The sequence below is a fragment of the Triticum aestivum genome, chromosome 5A (assembly GCF_018294505.1).
Source record: "Triticum aestivum cultivar Chinese Spring chromosome 5A, IWGSC CS RefSeq v2.1, whole genome shotgun sequence".
NCBI classification, from domain to species: domain Eukaryota; kingdom Viridiplantae; phylum Streptophyta; class Magnoliopsida; order Poales; family Poaceae; genus Triticum; species Triticum aestivum.
In genome coordinates this window covers 343,480,198-343,495,889 of record NC_057806.1, presented here as the reverse complement: position 1 = coordinate 343,495,889, position 15,692 = coordinate 343,480,198, and the positions used below count along the sequence as shown (strand labels likewise).

At 44.6% G+C, this 15,692-nt stretch overlaps 1 protein-coding gene across 1 annotated transcript; it reads left to right on the top strand.

Moving 5' to 3' along the window:
- The first annotated feature begins 2,717 nt into the window (after positions 1-2,717).
- LOC123103290 (protein ETHYLENE-INSENSITIVE 2) lies at positions 2,718-10,583 on the top strand. The gene is made up of 7 exons (XM_044524819.1): positions 2,718-3,310; positions 3,915-4,001; positions 4,167-4,280; positions 4,365-4,577; positions 5,852-6,028; positions 6,190-8,778; positions 9,951-10,583. The coding sequence occupies exons 1-7, from the start codon at positions 3,053-3,055 to the stop codon at positions 10,230-10,232; spliced, it is 3,720 nt and encodes a 1,239-aa protein (XP_044380754.1). The 5' UTR covers positions 2,718-3,052; the 3' UTR covers positions 10,233-10,583.
- The last annotated feature ends 5,109 nt before the right edge of the window (positions 10,584-15,692 follow it).

Here is a 15,692-nt window from a genome sequence, read left to right as displayed (position 1 = left end):
GATGCACTGCTTTGCATGGTGGAAGATGTGCATACCAGATAAGAAAGGTGGCATGGGTTTTAGAGATATACGTTGCTTTAACCTTGCATTATTGGCTAAACAAGCTTGTCATCTCATTGATAACCCAGATTCCCAATGTGCATAGATCTTGAAGGAGAAATATTACCGAGATGGTGATCTTATGTGTGCAACGTTGAAAAAGAAAGCTTCATATACTTGGCAAAGTATTATGGCTGGTGTTGAAACCTTGAAACTTGGGCATATATGGAGAGTAGGGGATGGGTAGAAAATCAATATTTGGGAGGATGATTGGATCCCACAATCTCCATCAAGGAAGGTGATTACAACTAGATTAACAACATGCTGACTCGTGTGAGTGATCTTATAGACCCTGCATTAGGCGATTGGGATGAACTACTGGTGAGGCAAATGTTTTGGGAGATGGATGTCCAACGGATCCTTGCAATACCCCTTCCCTTGCATGAAATGAGAGATTTCCTGGTGTGGAATTGTACAAAATCAGGGACTTTGCAGTGCGCTCGGCCTATCATTTTTTATGGCAATCCTAGTTTGGCCACAAGTTATAGAATTCTGGGACTCGATTTGGAGCCTATGGTGTCCAACTAAGACTTTTTTATCTGGAGGGGGCTATATAGCGCGATCCCGTGCCGATCAGTACTAGCCAACAAGCATCTCAAAATCAATGTGTGTTGTCCTACTTGCAAACTAGGTCTTGATACGATCAAGCATCTGTTGTTCGAGAGCAAGCTTGCGTCGGACGTGTGGAAGTTGCTTGGCATCGAGGATATTATCAAAAGGGCGATATGTGTGGACAGGGTTGGTGAGGCTATAGTAGAGCATTTTTTGTGTATAATGGAGCATGATATTCATATATTAGGTCTGCCCAAGCTGAGAGAAACATTGGCAAACCCAGCTTGGTATTTTTGGTATGAACTTAGAAAATTGACCCATGGAGAAGAAACTCAAAGTGCAGTCCAAATAAATTTGGCGGTGAGAGGAGGCAAAATTCATTATCTCATGCAGTCCGAAACCAATGCGGAGAGTGGCTGGTTGGGTAAAGCCAAGATACGGTTATGTGAAACTAAACGTTGATGTTGGGTTGGATCTAGATACACTTGAGGGATCGGTTGGCTCAGTGTTGCGGGATCACAACTGGAAGTTCATTGCTGTTGCAAATGCATAAATTGATATATGCTTTGATTCTTTCACATGAGAGGCTATCATGGTTACATTTGGCATGAATCTTGCGTTGGATGTTTGTAAGTGTTTTGCATCTAGGATATTATCAGAAAGGTGCTCGATGTGGATAAGACCGGTGAGGCTATAATAGAGCACTTGTTGTGTATGAAGGAGCATGAGTTCATATATTAGGTCTACCCAAGTTGAGAGAAACAGCGGCAACCGCAGCTTGGTATTTGTGATATGAGCGTCGAAAATTTACCCATGGAGAAGAACCTCAAAGTGCAACCCAAATAGATTTGATACTGAGAGGACTTGCGACAAATTTCATAATCTCATGCAGTCCGAAACCAATGCGGAGAGTTGGTGGTTGGGTGAATCCAAGATACGTTTATGTGAAACTAAATGTTGGTGCTGGGTTGGATATGAATACACTTGAGGGATCAATTGGCGCAGTGCTCCAGTATCATAATTAGAAGTTCATTGGTGTCGCAAATGCAGAAATTGATATATGCTTTTGATTCTTTCACGTGAGAGGCTATCATGGTTACATTTGGCATGAATCTTGCGTGGGATGTTTGTAAGTTGCTTGGCATCTAGGATATTATCAAAAAGGTGCTAGATGTGGACAAGACCGGTGAGGCTATAATAGAGCACTCGCTGTGTATGAAGAAGCATGAGTTCATATATTAGGTCTACCTAAGTTGAGAGAAACAGCGGCAACCACATCTTGGTATTTGTGATATAAGCATCAAAAATTTACCAATGAAGAAGAACCTCAAAGTGCAACCCAAGTAGATTAGATAGTGAGAGGACTTGCGACAAATTTCATAATTTTATGCAGTCCGAAACCAATGCGGAGAGTTGGTGGTTGGGTGAATCCAAGTTACGATTATGTGAAACTAAATGTTGGTGCCGGGTTGGATATGAATACACTCGAGGGATCAATTGATATAGTGCTCCAGTATCACAATTGGAAGTTCATTAGTGCTGCAAATGCAGAAATTGATATATGCTTTGATTCTTTCACGACAGAGGATACCGCCAGTTAGATTTGGCATGAATCTAGCTCGTACAAGGGATGCAGTAAGACTGAGATCAATTCTGACAGCGTGGAGGGGTTTAAAAAAATTAGATGGCAGCTCTTCTTCAATTGCTAGTGTCATCTTTGATGATTGCTAGTTCACGTCCTTGAATTTTAATCATGTAATCCATAATCACGGTATCAAAGAGAGTAACTAGGCAGCTCACGGGTTAGCTAGGATAGCTGAGTTTTCTCCTCCTAAATTAGGGATAGATTTTACCTCTAGTGCAATCATCCCAATACTTGTAAGCGATATTACTCTTCTAACACATGAATAAAGGAGGAGATGATGGTAAAAACAACAACAGCAGCAGCAACAACAGCCACACGAGATCCCTCACCTGACACCAGCAGACACAGCTGAGCCACAGAGAATCCCCTCCAATCTCTCCCCCATCTTCCCCGACCCCAAGAACCCATCTCCCATCAGTCCACCATCACTCTTCTTCCTCCCCCTTCTCCATCCATGCCCCTGCCCCTCCCCTACCTCTCCGCCCTCCTCACCCCGCCCCCCTCCCCTCTCATGCTCCTGCGTCTGCCCCCCTGCCTCCTCTCCTCCTCGTCCTGCTCCGCTCCTCTCCTCCTCCCCGCCATTCCCCACGATCCCAGCCCGCACCCCTAGGCAACCAAGCCCGCGACCCCCGATCCGATCCGTCCTCCCCGTCACGCAGATCGCTGGCTGTGCTAGTCTAGTGCCAGCCGGGATCCCGCCTGCTCGCCGCCGTCTCTGGGTTCGTTGCTAGCGCGCTTCTTCTCGCTCCGCCCGCCATGGACGGCGTCCGGAGCTTAGCACAGTCCCTGGGAGCCGAAGATGGCGGCCGGAGCAACCTTTTCCGCACGCTTGGCCCGGCGCTCTTCATCTCGATTGGGTACATCGACCTCGGCAAGTGGGTCACCACCGTGGACGCCGGCTCTCGCTTCGGCTATGATCTCGTGCTGCTCGTGCTGCTCTTCAACTTCTCCGCCGTCCTCTGCCAGTACCTCTCCATATGCATCGGCATGGTCACTACCAAGAATCTTGCCCAGGTAACCACCACTCTCCTCGCTTCCTTCTTCGTCTTGCTTTGCAGAGTTATTCAAACAGCTCTAGCGAGTCGCCATGGATGACCTAGATACGATTGACGGTGATCTCCAATGATACAATAGCTCCCATGTAATCAAAGTTCCTCTTTGTTTTTTAAGACAAAAGGTAAATTTTCGTTACCCGGCCATTCGAAAACACAAAGTTTCTTACAAACTGAAAGGTAAAGCTGGGTAGTGTACATGAATAATCAGTGCCCCCAAAACCAGAGGAACACTATCCAGAACTGCACGCAGGTAGCAAACTTGAGCAAAATCACGCCCCCAAAGCCAAAAGGCATTACCCCACAGCCGCACGCAGGCAGCAACCAGCAATCACCCACCCAAAGTTCCTCTTTTTTTTGGCTCCCTTTACCTTTAGAGAATTCAGCTCTTTCTAAATGTTGTCCATTTCCTTTCAAATAAATAAATAAAATGCTGTCCTTTTCCTTTCAAATAAATAAATAAATGTTGTCCTTTATTGTTCTGTATCATTCAGCTGTATGCATCGAATTCGTTCTACGGGAATTTGATTTTTGTTTTGTTGCAATACTTGTACATGAACATGAAGATATGCGTCCAGGAGTACAGTCAGCCAATATGTGTTGGCCTTGGTGTTCAGGCATTGCTGTCCTTGTTAACTGCAGAGATTACCATGGTATGTCTAGGCACTTTTCACAAATCTATATGTTCTGTCAGTGCTTCATTCCGGAAATTTTCTTTTCCTATGTGATACATGCATTAACTTGCCAAAGCATGTGATGTTACTGGTTCCCAAGTTCCAAAATTTTGATGGTCTGACGGTGATGTTTGGTTATTTCAGATATCAGGCATTGCAATGGGGTTTAACCTTGTATTCGAGTACGATGACCTTGTCACAGGCATATGGTTTGCAAGCTTTGCAGTTAATCTACTACCATATGCGATCTCCCATCTGGTAATTTTAATAAAAACTGCATCTCGTACAAGGAACCTTCTCAAATTCTTACGTGCGCTTGGCTCCTGCTTCTGCCCATTACAGGACAAGAAGATGGCTGGAATATTCAATGCCTGCATAGCAGGTCTCGCACTTGTTTGTTTCGTGCTTGGTTTATTGGTCAGTCAACCAAGAGTTCCTCTCGATATGGATGTGATGTTCCCCAAGTTGAGTGGTGAAAGTGCCTACTCGCTCATGGCACTTCTGGGTGGAAATGTAATAGCGCACAACTTCTATGTTCATTCATCATTTGTACAGGTAAGTACTTTCCGTGTTTCTTGTTCATGGTCACTTGAAAGATATTCAGGTAGTGTGGTGCATTAGTTACATTTGGGGCCCTTAATTTTTTTTAAACTTGTCTTCAGTTCCATATCAAGTTCGTGTGGCTGTGTTTAAACTTATATAATTCGGAATGTGCCGTGTATGGTGTTTACGACATTCCATATTTTGTCAATCAAGTTATGCCACCTTTTTCTTGAGATGTATCAACTTATACCACTGACAGTACTAAATACATCATAGACGATACAAAGCTGGTTTTTTCATCACCAGAAAAAGTACAAACTGTTGGAATTCTTGTTGTGCTGGTTTCACATCAATAGCACCTTATCTTCCATTGGAAGTTTTTAAGTGCAGATGCCTGTAGGCCCGTTTGGCCCAATGTAAGGCTTTCCCTTCAGTAATTTGATATGGCGCCTTCATGCGTTCTCACTCTTAGCAGTCAACGATCTTCAGTATTTTCTGTTTGACCTTCAAGACTTTTAAGTTACAGATTTCTCACCGGCTCACCGCTCATAATGGATACCAACATAGCTTTCATACTTTTGTACCCTAAAACTAGGTGGCTCAGATCCACCTTGAGTTTGTACCACATGTGTATAGGTCTGTTAGTCTAGGTTGGCTCATGCAAGGCTTGTATATACCCCTTTTCCGGTAATGGGTAGGCATATACTCCGTACTTGTGAACAGCACAATTCTCTCCCTCTCAGCAGAGTTATCACACAATCTTAACTAACCAGTATCCATGTTGCATTTTGTTAGACAAGATCAATCTTAGTCTGTAAACACCCCACTAAGCCATATAAGTTTAGATCCCGAGTCCTTGTTACCAGTGATGACTTTGTGGTATGATATACTGGTGTGGTTTGTTAATCCCTAAAAGAATTGTGTGCGTCTGTGCGCAGGCATGATAGAAGATATGTAATTTATGTTCTTGTTTTCTCACAAAAGGAAAAGGCAAACCTGTTCATGCTACCTTACATGAAGTGTGATGAAAAACTCAACTTGATTTATGGATAATCAGTTGGACTTCTCAGTAAACAAAATGATAGCTAAAACACCAGCATTCTGCAGCCTGTCCCTATGTGGTTATGACTTTGACTTACGAGGTCTGGAAATTCAAACAGTTATATAACACATCAAGTACATCTTCATTTGTTGATTCGAGAAACAAGTTTATTTTGCTTAATTTGTACTCTGCATATTGTACCCCCTTTACCTTGTTTATGTTAATTTGAATATCATATGTGCAGGCTCAAAGAAGATCCCCTGTTACACTTGGGGCCTTATTTCATGACCACCTTGTTTCGATCTTATTTATTTTTTCTGGGGTTTTTCTTGTGAACTATGTTCTGATAAGCTCAGCAGCAGTTGGATCCGGTGATACACTGCTCCTGACCTTTCAAGATGTTGTAGAGCTAATGAACCAGGTCCGTGTCTTCCTTTCTGTACTTCCTACTTACCTTTTAAGTTTTGTATCTGACATGTCCCCCCTATCCCACATATTGAATTATTTGCGACATTGCCTTTTTTTATTTCAGTCCTGCATTGAAGTTATATTCTGAGTTTTTCTGAATCTTGTCTTCTGCAGATATTCATGAATCCTGCAGCGCCGCTTGTGTTCTTAATGGTTCTTCTCCTTTCGAGCCACATCGTCTCACTGTCATCTATTATTGGTAGCCATGCAATTGTAGAGAATTTCTTTGGTATAAACCTTTCTCTTTCGGCACATCATCTGCTACTCAAGGTTTTTGCCATGATTCCTACAATCTACTATGCAAAGGTTGCGGGCTCAGAAGCGATATATCAGTTAATTATCATCTGTCCAGTCATCCAGGCTATGCTCCTTCCTGCGTCTGTTATACCTGTTTTCCGGGTTGCTTCCTCAAGATCAATAATGGGCAACTACAGAATATCTTCATCTGTTGAAATATTGGCCTTTCTCGCATTTCTTCTCATGCTATTTACAAACATCATTTTCAAGGCAGAAATCCTGTTTGGTGATAGCACCTGGACAAACAGCATGAAAGGGAACACCGGGAGCCCTGTTGTACTTCCATATACTCTTATCGTCCTAATTTCATGTTCATGTCTTCTGTTTACACTGTTTCTGGCTGTTACTCCACTGAAGTCTGCAAGTAATGAAGCTGAAACTCTGGAGTTCTCTATGCACTCTCAGAGAGAACCATTGGGCAGTACTCACCATAGAGAAGATGTTTTTCTGGAAGATGTTGCCCATGAAGAAGTTCAAAGGTCTTCTACTGATGCTATTCTCAGGGATCCAATGGAAAGTCATCAAAGTCATCAGAAATCAGCTTTGGAGCATACTGAAAGTTCTGACACCACTGTAGAGTCTGATCCTGACAGTCAACAATCAACTGCTTATGCAGTGAGTACTCCTAAAGCTCAACCCTCACCACCTGTCTACCATGAAGAGCCAAAACCAGTTTGTGTGGCTGACTGGACAGAGTCGGTACCAAAGGTTTCTACAGCCAGTGAAGTAGAACATATTCATGCAGAGAACATCAAACGGAAGAGCGCAACTGAAAAAGATGTTGAAGTAGTAGCAGAAGTTTGCAGGGACAAGGATAGTGTTGCCTCACATAATTTGGAACATGAGAAGTCTGCTGGAGGCAGAGCACCTTCCAATCCTGATGGTCCACCATCTCTTACTTTCAGCAGGGGAAAAGACTCTGATGCTGGCAGTGGCAGCCTCTCGACACAGTCTGGTTTGGGCCGTGCTGCAAGGAAGCAGTTAGCAGCACATCTTGACGAGTTCTGGGGGCATCTTTTTGATTATCATGGTAAGCTTACACAAGATGCTAATGAAAAAAGGTATAACTTTTTGCTCGGACTGGACTTGAGAGCAGCTAATTCTGCTGTGAGGGCTGATAACCAAACCATTGAAGCTTCAAAGAGCCCCTTGATGAGAGATGCGCTGCGAGCATCAGCTACCTCACTGAACTCGTGGGACTCGATGTCCCGTGATAAGGATATCCGTAGTCTAGACTGGAGTTCTGGGCATCAGATGGGTCCAATGGGTTCATCCAACTGGTCTCAGAACATGAATTCACCATATACAGACATTTTGAGTTCAAGCAGCAGCTTACTTGAGCAAAATCCAAAATACTATTCAAATTTCAATATGCCATCTTACTCTGATAATCAGTTCTATCAGCCTGCTACTATTCATGGATATCAGCTGGCATATTTGAGAGGGATGAATGCAAGTAGAAATCAGCACTCTAACATCCCCCTGGATCCAAGACGGGTTCCTAGGTTATCTGAACATTCTTTTCCTAACTATGCTGATCCTGTTATGCATGCCCGCAACCAAAATTTACGGGGTTCATTGGGAGCTAACTCTCCACAAAGCCCAGCAATGAATCGCTTCAATGCAACGGTCGAGAGACCTTATTATGATTCTACCTCTGTTGATGAAAGTGAAAGTGTTGGCTCACCTGGATACTCAAAGAAGTATCACAGTTCACCTGACATATCTGCAGTAATTGCTGCAAGCAGAAAGGCTGCGTTGAACGAAGCAAATTTTGGTGGTGCTGCCGGAAATCAAGCATACCCAAGTAAGCTGGCATCTGAGAGATCACAATATGTGGAGTCGGCAGCCAGGTCCAAAGCCCAAATTGCATTTAATGAGCGCTCACAACATAATCTCCAAAGAGATGTCCTTTCTATGCAGTTGGGTATGAACCCCAACAATAAATCCCTTTGGGCCCAACAACCGTTTGAACAGCTGTTTGGTATGTCAAGTGCAGAATTGAATAAGAGCGAGGTGAACACTGGCCAGAGATCAAGTGGCATGACAAAGGATGATTCCTCTTACACAGAGTGTGAGGCAGAGCTTCTTCAATGTCTTAGGCTCTGCATCATGAATATCTTGAAACTGGAAGGATCAGGAGGGCTCTTTAGGCAAAATGGTGGTTGTGATGAAAATTTAATTGATCAAGTTGCAGCAGCTGAGAGACTTTCACAAGAAACAACTGAGAATCTGTTGTCGGCTGATCTTCTGCGCATGCGCGGTTGTGGTGAAACCTGCGTTTGGCAGGCTACCCTGGTTGTTAGTTTTGGTGTCTGGTGTATCCGCCGGGTACTGGATCTTTCCCTTGTGGAAAGTAGACCGGAACTTTGGGGGAAGTACACATATGTTCTGAACCGTCTTCAGGTGATTCCTTCGTCTTATGTACTTTTACCATTAAAATGTTTTTTTAGGGCAAATGACAGCGGGAAAGGCCCCCACTGATTTTTATTATTATTATAGTAAGTTAGGGATCAACTATACAAGCTATTTACATAGGTCAGGGGAAGGAAAGCAGGGGGGTTGAGGTGAGAGCAGCTAACAAAAATACAAGGAGAGCAGGGGGAGATTATAGAGAATGTACAAAAGAGATTATAAAAGGGAAGAGGATTTGTAGCACCTGGGTGCTCCACACCTATATGAACATTAAGTTCAAAAAAATACCAGGAAAATTTCAAAAAAAATCTGGGATTTTGGGATATGAAACCTGGGTGCCCAATCTACATTCATGTGAAATTTCGTGAAAAAATACCAGAAAACATATCCATGGCAAAAAAGACAAAGAAATCCTATGTACCGAAAAAAACCGGTTTGGATGGATTTTAGTTTGGACTGTATTTTCTTCGCTGCGGATACATTTCCTGGTATTTTTCTATGAAACTTCATACGCGAGTAGATTGGGCACCCAAGTTTGATATCCCAAAATTTCAGTTTTTTTTAATTTTCCTGGTATTTTTTAATTTAATTTTTGTATAGGGGGTGGAGCACCCATGTGCTCCTGTGTATTTCCCGTATAAAAGGGGCTAGTTTCTGTTTGGATCTGTGGACTAGGAGTGCAAAATGTGGCTACCCCTGAAAGAAGGATCCAGGCATTGGTTGACTCATCCATGTAGCAAAGGTTATATAAGCATCCTGACTGCATTACTTTGAAAATTAACCTCACCTTCCATTAAGTTACTTTAAATGCATATTTATTTGAGCATAGCAAGTTGGGCACATATCAACTTGCTATGCTGTTGGGAGTACTTGACGATGCAAATAAACTGACCCACTACTATATATGGCATTTGCATAGATTGGAGTTTGACTTATAGTTGTATATAATCCACAAGTGGAACAAACTTACCTTAATTCTCAACTTGGCATCTCTCTTGCGATTTCTCCTTGAGAAAAAGACAAACATAAATAACGGGCTTTGTTTGCTCAGTTGTATTGGATTGTTAGATTGTGCTGCTGTGAGAATGCAGAGGCAAAACACCTACTCTTACTGGGTTCATTTTGCTTGGTTTTTGCTGATGTTATATATCTACCTTACGCAGGGAATCATTGAACCCGCCTTTTCCAAGCCCCGGAAACCTCTCACCGGGTGCGCATGCCTTCAGATAACAGGCCCGGGTGCCAGGCCCATTTCTGGCACCTTCACCACTTCAGCTGCCATCTTGGAGACGATCAGGGACGTGGAAGTAGCTATCTGTGGACGCAAGGGTCGAAGCGGAACAGCCGCAGGAGACGTAGCTTTTCCTAAAGGGAAGGAGAACCTGGCTTCAGTTCTCAAGCGGTACAAGCGTAGGCTGTCGAGCAAGCCGTCTGCTGGGCAGTAGCGGCATGTTTTTACTTGTTTTGTAGGGTTTCTGGCGCCGTCCTAGGGGCGGGTCGCCCTTTCCTGCTTCTCAAGTCCTAGTGGTTTTTTCGTTGCACAACGTTTCTAGGGCCCTTCGGTTTTTGCATGTGATGCTTGACAGGGGCCAAGGATGATGCAGGGTAAACCATGTTTTACCGCCTGAGCGCGGTGTGTTGGAGAAAGTGCGATCTGCTGAATCAGTGGTGTCAAGTCCACCACTGCAGCTCAACCGGACTGTTTTTTGGGCCTTCTGTGCCTGTGCCCCATGTGACTTTGTAGAGAGGTTACAAGTGATGTTAATGTGATGTTCGTTTGACATGTGCATGGTTAATGTGATGCTTCTGGACATGAATGAGATGCAATGTGCTAGTCCTGGCAGGATATATTTGATCCTGGGGTTCTCTCTTTATTTCATGTGACCGCCCTGTGCTATACTATCATTCGGCTGGTTTGGCCATGAATTTGCTTCGTGGAGGCCAAAATCAGCAGCAATGCCAGGGAGTAGAACTGTTGTGATTAGTTAGCGCATATTAATTAGAGGGAAATCTCCCCTTGTCGTTCCAACCATCGCGTCTTGTGCGATGCGTCTCTTCCAAACATATATAAGCTGTACTATTTCTATCAATCAAGACAAGTTAATCTTTTCATTCAAACACGTTATCACGCACGCTCTGCCGAGAGCACACGAAGGCCTCGCCAACGGTGAGATGCCTGGACTCATCTCTTTCTTCCTCCGCCTCATCCGTGAGGACGGCCGCCGTCGCCGTTTCGCCGCCCGTCGCCATCATCAAGTAGGCGGGCGTCGCTGACTTCGCCGGGCTGTGCACCGCCCCCGCCGTTTTGGACGTCGTGGCGCTGGAAAAGGCCACCATGCTGCTCTACGCGGCCCTGGACGTGGCCTCCGCGCACCTGGACACGGCCATCGCGCTGCTGCTCGCGGCGACCACGCCCCAACGGTGGCCGGCTCCGCCTGCGTAGGAGATGGTAACCCCGAGCCCAGGCTCGCGGCTCCCTTTCGGATTCCGCCTCCGCCTCCGGCGCCGGCTGATGAGCCGGGATTCTTCGTCTTCGTGCCGTTCCCCAACGGCGCTTCAGTGGCGAGCCAAGGCGCTGGACCGACGCTGGTGGCGCCGCCTGCAGACGAGGACGCCGGCCCGAGTCGCGTCGCTGTCGAGCCTCCGGGCGCCGACAACACCGTCCCGGACGAGGCACCGCCGCCCCCGCGTACGGCCGCCCGACCACGCCTCCTGGACTCCGCGAGCATGGACGGTCGCCGCCGCCTCTTCGGCCGCGCTATCGCCGCCATCGACCGCCGCCCAAGTCGTCGCTCCGACCTTGCCTCCGATCTGCCGAACGGCGTCCCTGCCGGCGTCGTCTACATCTCCTCGTCCGAGGAAGAAGGAGGCACGTCGATGACCACTTTGTGAGCAGCAGCAATGGAGTGTGTGGGGGTGGCGGCGCACAGGAGTTGGTCGGGAGGATTGGGATCCCTCGATCCCTAATCACCAGCCGTATAAAGGCCAGCCGACCGCCCCCACTCCACGTGGGCTTTGGGCCTGTGCCCAGATAGTCCCTGGCTACGGGCTGAATTGCAGAAATTTCTCTTTCTTTCTTCTGTTTAATCCTTTTAACAGTAGTTGTAGCAGTAATTTATCACTGTTTTAGTACTGTTTAGCCTATGTACATGTAGTTATTTACATTCTAGTCTGGTATTTAGATTTACTCTATTTTAGGACTTGTGTAAATATTTGTAGGCTGTTTACATTATGTAATGTATTTGATAATGTAAATAAAGGACCAACATTATCTAGAAATGTCATGTTCAATGTGTTTACCACATTCCAATTTTCTAGAACATGTTCCAACGATTGAGATTAATTTCTCTCGTACAACAAACTTGCAAATTTTTGATACACGCCTCCCTCATTATATTTGGAATCACGGTCTATATTTTGTCCAATTCGACAAATGATTACCTTGAATATGCATTTCCTTATATTTGAATTGATAACATACACACAGTAATAGAAACAAATGCATCTACTGACATTGTCAGATTATGTAGCCTATTACTGTGAGATCCATGCGATCTTGGACGTGTTATGTTCAATCAATTGAGGTCTACATTATTCAAGTTCTTCACTTGAGTATCAAATTTTGCACCATTATTACAATACAACCATGATGGTTTTTAATTTACCCTCAGTAAATTAATTATCTCTGGTTCATCCATGTAGGTAAACGATGCCCGCAAAAGAATTTGAGGAGCTTACCCTCAATGGCCACAACTACCCTACATGGGCCATGGACGTCAAGATCAGTCTTGCTTCCCGTGGGATAGCGCGTGCAATCCAGGACCCGGAGACTCCTCTACCGGCCGGAACCACGCCACTGACAGAACAACAAAACTATGCAGCTTTATACATCATAAGGCATCATATTCACCCAGATCTTAAGTCTAAGTACTTAGAGGAGGAATCTCCCAGTACTCTGTTTCTAGCCCTCAAAACAAGATATGAACAACAGAAGGCAGTTGTCCTGCCAGAAGCACTCCATGATTGGACTCACCTTCGTCTTCAGGATTTCAAGTCCATCGGTGAGTACAACCACAAGGTTCATAAGATAAGTTCCAAACTGCGCTTTTGCGGGAAGGAACCTACTGATGCGGAGAAGATAGAGAAAACTTTATCTACAATGCTCCCTTCAGACAGGATCCTCCAGCAGCAATACCGTGCTCGCAACTATACTGTCTATTCGGAGCTTATTCATATGTTACTTTAGGCTGAAAAGCATGATGAGCTACTCGCTAAGAATGGCTCTCAACGCCCAGTTGGGGCACAACCTTTACCTGAAGTTCATATGAATGTCGCGAATAGACAGAAGTTTGATGGTGCCTTTAGAGGCAATCAATCAAATGTCCAGAACAAGCGAAAGCGCATTAGGAACAGGAGGTCTAGGAACTCAGACAAGGGAAAAGGCACTGCAAAGCCCAAGCATGATAAATCTCTGCTTTGCAACAAGTGTGGATGCTACACGCACCCCACCGACAAGTGCAAGATCCCAAAGCATCTGGTTATGTTGTACCAGCAATCTCAGGGACGCAAAGCACCTCAAGGGAAGAGGTTCGGAGCCAATTTCAACCTTCATTCAGACATCACCAATGGAGCCGGTAGTTCGCACGACGTTCCTCCTGGACCGAGCAACACCATTGCGTTCCATCAGCCAGAGGACCTTGCTGACACGGAAAACATGATGATTGAGTACACCTCAAACGAAGTGTTTGGAGACTTTGACTAGTCCCACAATCTCCATAGTGATCTATTTAGCTATGTCCATTTGTGATGTTGTAATAAGAATATAAGTATTGTTGTTGTCCTTATATTGTATCAGCACATTTGATATAATAAGATTGTAATTGTACTAACATATTTGATATAAATAAGATTGTATTCTATGTATTTACATGAGATTTTCTTATTGAAAGTTCTTTGTTTTATATATAGTTCTCTACGGTGACAATCCGATGGAAGAGGAATTATGCCTTGTGGATAGTGCAACCACAAACTCCATACTGAGGGAGATGAAATATTTTCAAACTCTGAAAAAGATGAATGGAGATATTCTAACTATTGCTGGACGCGATACGGTAATCGTTGGCACTGGACGTGCCATATTTACCCTCCCAAGTGGTATACAAGTGACAATTGAGGATGCTTTGTTGTATCCCGACTCATCACGTACCCTGATCAGTTATCGAGATATCCGTAAAAATGGCTTTCACATTGAAACTCATGAAGACAACAAAGAGGAGTATCTACTCTTCACCAAAGATCATGGATATGGCAAGCAGGTACATGAAAAAATTCTTTCTCTATCGTCAGGTTTGTACTATACGTACATCAAACCCGTAGAACATGTTGCATACAAAGTAATTTTTCAAAATGTTGACGCATTTCAAACCTGGCATGATCGCCTAGGCCATTCCGGGATCGGGATGATGAGAAAAATTACTAGCAATTCCATTGGTCATAATTTGCTTGAGTCAAAATTTCCTCAATCTTCAGACTTTGTGTGCACATCTTGTGCCACGGGAAAGCTAATTTTGAGACCCTCTCACCTCAAAATACAAGCTGAACCACTTCAGTTTCTTGAACGTATTCAAGGAGACATTTGTGGTCCCATCCAACCATTATCTGGACCTTTTCGGTACTTCATGGTTCTAATTGATGCATCTACACGATGGTCACACGTGTGTCTTCTGTCCACACAAAACCATGCATTTGCCAAGATAATGAGGCAAGTCATTAAGTTACAAGCCCATTATCCAGAAAGTCGAATTAAGACAATTCGCATGGACAACGCTGCAGAATTCTCCTCACGTGCTTTCAATGATTATTGCATGGCCCTGGGGATTGAAGTTCAGCAATCCGTTCCATATGTCCATACACAAAATGGTTTGGCTGAATCATTGATTAAAAGGATCAAACTCATTGCAAGACATTTGTTAATGAATTGCAGCTTGCCAACCTCTTGTTGGGGTCATGTGGTTCTACACGCTGCTGACTTGATACAATTGAGGCCTACTGCATATCACAGTACTTCCCCTCTGCAATTGGTACGTGGAAATCCTCCTAGCATTTCCCGTCTGCGTAAGTTCGGATGTGCTGCATACATCCCGATCTCACCACCACAGCGGACATCCATGGGCCCACATAGGAAATTGGGGATCTATGTGGGGTACAAATCACCGTCGATTATTAAGTACCTGGAACCCCTTACTGGGGACCTGTTCACAGCCCGTCACGCTGATTGTATATTTAATGAGGAACACTTTCCGGCATTAGGGGGAGACTTCAAGTACCAGAAAGAATGCCCGGAAATTGATTGGAATGCTCAAGCCATTTCGTCCTCTGATCCACGTACACAAGAGACCGAACTCCAAGTTCGAAAAATCATTAATTTGCAACATCTTGCAAATAACCTGCCAGATTCATTTACTGATCTAAAAGGTGTTACAAAGTCCTTAAACCCGGCCAGAAATGCGCCCGAAAGAGTGGAGGTACCAATAAAAACCACTCAACTCCCTGTTCCTAAAAAGAGGGGGAGTAGTACGGCCTCTGACCTAGAACAAGCTTCCAGCAAGCAACAAAGGAAATCGAGGAGAAAAACCTCGGAGTCAGTAAATGCAAGTCAGCTCAACGTTGACAAACACCTTATGGGTAGTATACACCCAGTGGAAGGCCAACCTCCACAACCCAGCTTCAGTTTGCACACACTGGCTGGGCCATCGGAACACCCAGACTCACGCGTATTGGGAAATCATGAAGAGTCACTAGGAGTGCAGGAAATTTCCATCAACTACATCGATTCTGGAGAATCTTTTGATCGTAAGTCTACGACTGTCGACATTTATTTTGCTGAAAAAATTGCAGATATCCTT